The sequence below is a fragment of the Rhagoletis pomonella genome, unplaced genomic scaffold, assembly GCF_013731165.1.
Source record: "Rhagoletis pomonella isolate Grant_MI unplaced genomic scaffold, Rhpom_1.0 Rhpom_scaffold_07687, whole genome shotgun sequence".
Taxonomy (NCBI): Eukaryota; Metazoa; Arthropoda; class Insecta; order Diptera; family Tephritidae; genus Rhagoletis; species Rhagoletis pomonella.
In genome coordinates, this window is record NW_023466216.1 from 1 (window position 1) to 3999 (window position 3999).

At 34.5% G+C, this 3999-nt stretch overlaps 1 protein-coding gene across 1 annotated transcript; it reads right to left on the bottom strand.

The window, feature by feature from the left end:
• Positions 1-831: 831 nt before the first annotated feature.
• On the bottom strand, positions 832-2884 carry LOC118755865 (uncharacterized transmembrane protein DDB_G0285607-like; the record flags this gene model as incomplete). Its single annotated transcript, XM_036490672.1, has 2 exons — positions 2812-2884; positions 832-1395 (listed from the first exon to the last, which is right to left on the bottom strand). Coding segments are annotated over exons 1-2 (637 nt in total), but the record flags the coding sequence as incomplete, so codon positions are not given.
• Between the last annotated feature and the right edge of the window lie 1115 nt (positions 2885-3999).

Genomic DNA, 3999 nt, shown 5'->3' on the forward strand with positions numbered 1-3999 from the left:
TTGGCAAGGTGATCAATTTTGCCATATTCTTCTTGCCCCAAAATTTAGAATTAAATTGTTTTGAAGGAACGAATTTGGATTTGATTGAGGAATATTCCTCCCCCTTATATTCGTTCGTTCATAGCAATTTAAGTTATGGTAAATATTTAAATAAAAGCTATTGTATTTACTTAATTAATATAACTTATTTTTATTAATATTTGTTAAATTGGCAAAGTATTGTATTGTAAAATAAAGATAAGTATGTTATTGATAAGTAACTATGACTTATGAGTTTATTTAATATACATAAATATGTTTTTAATTGAATATGAAAAAATGGAAATTAAAGTTTCTTTTATATATATATATATATAGTCTTTTCCGAGTATGCCGTCCGACGGAATGTTAAAGCTGCCATTTACAACGTGAAGAGTGTGCGGAATGAAAATGTCTGATACTACCAAATTTTTAGTTATTGTGCCCAAGGTTTGGACCGTTACTGGTGTTACGCCCGTGATATTAATAATCTTATTGCTGTTTATTGCGGACTTGCTTGTTAGGCTTGAAAATTTTATAAGCGAAATGTCTGCTTGAGAGTCTACTAAAAAAGTGCATTGTTTGTGAGTATCACTACAATTTATTTCAATGAAATCGGAATAGTTGAGATTTAGGCAGTAAATGGATTTTTCGTCTGTAAAAGTCGTCAGTTGTTTAAGTCTAGCTCCCCCAGTGTTCGCGCCTGAGGGGCCTCGGCGTTTAAAGTCCGAACATTGGCAGAATTTCGTGTATTTGAACGCGTATGATTGTTATTTCTACTGCTTGAAGCCTGACAACAGTAACAACAGTTACTATTATTGTAGTTATTTCGTCTATTACTGAAACTATTATTCCTATTCTGATTGTTGTTTCGATAGCTAGTATTGCCGCTGTGCCTATTTGAATTGCCGTTAAACATAAAATTGTTATTGTGATATCTGTAGTTATTGCTGCCTCTATAACCTCCTCGAAAATTATTTGCTCGTATGGGACGTGACCTAAAAGCCCACACCTGCCGCTCTTTTATTATATTGTCGTGCTCCACAATCATCTTCGCTACAACATCTTTTGAGTCGTTGAAGGTTGACTTTACCATATCTGAACGGCTGTTGAGCCTACAAACATTTATTGTTTGCTCGACTGCTATCTCGTGAGCTTTCGCTTGTGTCATCCCTTCAATAATAAGCGAACGCTCCAGGGAGTCTGCGAGCTCCTCTACCTGTTTCGCAAAATCTGAATAATTGTTGTTGTGCACTTTCAAAGCTGCAATTTTACCAGCGACAACTTTCGAGTTATCTGGTTTTATTTTGTTTGACAGCGCTTCTTTAATTTGATTAACTGAGCTTATTTGCGTTGGTAGGGACTCGCGAGCTTTACCTTCAAGTTAGGATTTCAAAAATGCAATAAATGTTGTAGTGAGGCTTTCGTCTGACAATTCTTCAATAAGGGTAATTTTATCAATAGAAGAGGCAAGTGATAGCGGGTCACAATTATAATTTTCCCTTATAATCGAGGCGCATAAACTTATAAATGATTTCTTTTGCTCAGGTGTTGCCATTTTTGCGTTGGTATTTTGAAAGAAGTTAATATTTGGTGAGCTAGTGGTTACGTAAGGAGGGTCGTCGAATCAAGGAACGACTCCTTTAATTCTATACACTTCAAGGGTGCCAGTTGAACGTGCGTCAGCAAATTCTTCGTCGGAATCTGCGTCCGAATACAAAACGTTTTCTGTAATTAATTCGTCAAAATCCTCTGTTACTTAAATTTTGCAACCAATTTTACAAAAACACTTAAGTAGCTTTTCTCTACACCGCGATAAACTTTCAATTAATGACTTTGGCTTAACCCTTTGTTCGAAATGCGAATTTACTAGTATTAAAATGTTGTTATAACTTTTTATTAAAGATTCTCTATATTCCTCTAGCTTGCCCTCTTTTGTAACACACACAACTTTGTAACACACGTTTTGTAACTTTTGCAAAATCAGTACGCAAATCTTTAAATGCAGTATCAAAATCTGGCATTTGACAAACCCGACGTAAGTGTTAAAAAAATTTTGATTTATTTAAATTATGGCAAACAGATGTTGGATTTTGTACGCAACTATAGGCACAGTAAAATTTTAACAATTGGCATTCGATCGGCATTAATTTTCGTTTTTAAGAAAAAAGTTGTGAACGTGGTAATCTGATAGCACGGCCTGGTTTATAAGAAAAACACGTATCGATGAGTTTGATTTTATATAAAATTTCAAAAAAAAAGTTTCCAGCACTCACTCGGCGAAGCACAGAAGAGAAAAAAAATGTTTGATAATATCAAAATTTTGAATTAAATGTTTTGGAAAAGTTTTCGTTAACCACTTTGCAAGGCACTGTTTACTAAAAATTTTAAATTGTAGTTTAATTTTAGGAAAAGTTGCGTGGCAACATTTTACACGCTAATATAATTCCAAAATGTAAGTGAAATGTTTTTTGTATTCAAAAATGTATGTACATAGGTCCGAAAAAGTTGAAGTTATAGAACACTTGAAAAAGGAAAGTTGGTTTGATACCAATAATTTGCACGCGACTGTAGTTCAGAAATTCCATTAGAAACAGTAACACAAGTATGTACATATGTATATAATAATGTATATATATTGACAATTTTAATTATGTAACTGTATAATAGTAAGTATGTACATAAGTATATATGTATAAGGAAACATTTTTTTGTTGTATTCAAATTTAGTGTTCAGTTGTATTTAATTTAAAAATGGTAAAAAGTAAATTACGTATGTATGTATGTTCATACTATCAGGTCCTACGAAGTCACCTTCCTGCGTACCGTTGCTCGTATTGCTTGCCATGTATTGCTGTGTTGTCATGTGAATATGTGTTGTCCTAGTTGTAGATGTTGTTTACCGCTTCGTGTCGCGCCTTGGCATAGCGACACTTGTAAATGGCGTGGCTTTAACGCCGTTATTACGGGTTGCGCTACTCTAGCGGTTTGCGTCGGTGGTACAGCACGTAACGCGTGGCGTGTATGCGATGCCGTTATGTCGTGCTTAAAACTGGTGGTACAGCACGGTCACAGTTTTAGTTTTTTTTTTGGTCTTATTGTTTTTTTCACCACTCTTGTGTTTTCCAATATTTTCTTTTAGTGTTTAATAGTTTCACAAATTCGGTACCACCGCTCTTTTTTTAGTTTGTCCGTTTTCCCCCGTCACTGTAAAGTTTTTTTTTCACATTTGGTACGACCGCTTTTTGTATTTTTTAATGTTTTTATATTTTTTTGTGATTTTTTGTTTTGTAATAATTTCCCGTTAACTATCACCGCCACCACATTTTTTTGATATCAGTTCATTTTTATTAGTATTTTATGTTTTTTCCCATAAGTATGTGTGTATTCATATGTATACTTCTTAAGTTAAGTTAAGTTTTTTAAATATATTTTTTTTTCGTGAGTTCTCTTTTTTTAATTTTTTTGTTACAGTTTTTGAAAGTTTTTTGTTTTTTTTTGAAATTTTTAATGTTTTTTTAAATTTTTGTAATAATTTTGCCGTAACCACCACCAAAAATCAAATTAAATTAAATTTTTATTTTCGATTTGTGTTTCTACACATTTTTAATTCAACATTTTTATTTTACTTTTTTTTTCTTCGGTTTTATAAATTTTTTTATAAATTTTTGGGATTTGCCCATTTTTCATGGCCGCGGGCCTCCATTTCGCCAGGTTGACCGCATGGGTCACGGTCGCCATGTGAAGTGGTATGTTCTACTTCCTTGAAAATTGGCACTCACTCCGTAAAGATGTGGAGCTCTAGCGCTCCGCCGGTTCTCTTGCCGGCCAACGCCCGGCCTGTACCTTATGCTGCTGCCTTCAAACCAATGGCGCTGCAGCTCTGCTGAACTGCTTCCCGCGGAGCCCTGGTACTCCGCCGGCTCTGTTGTCGGCCAAAGCTGGTAGTCAGCAAGCCTCCGGAAAATATATTTATTGAAA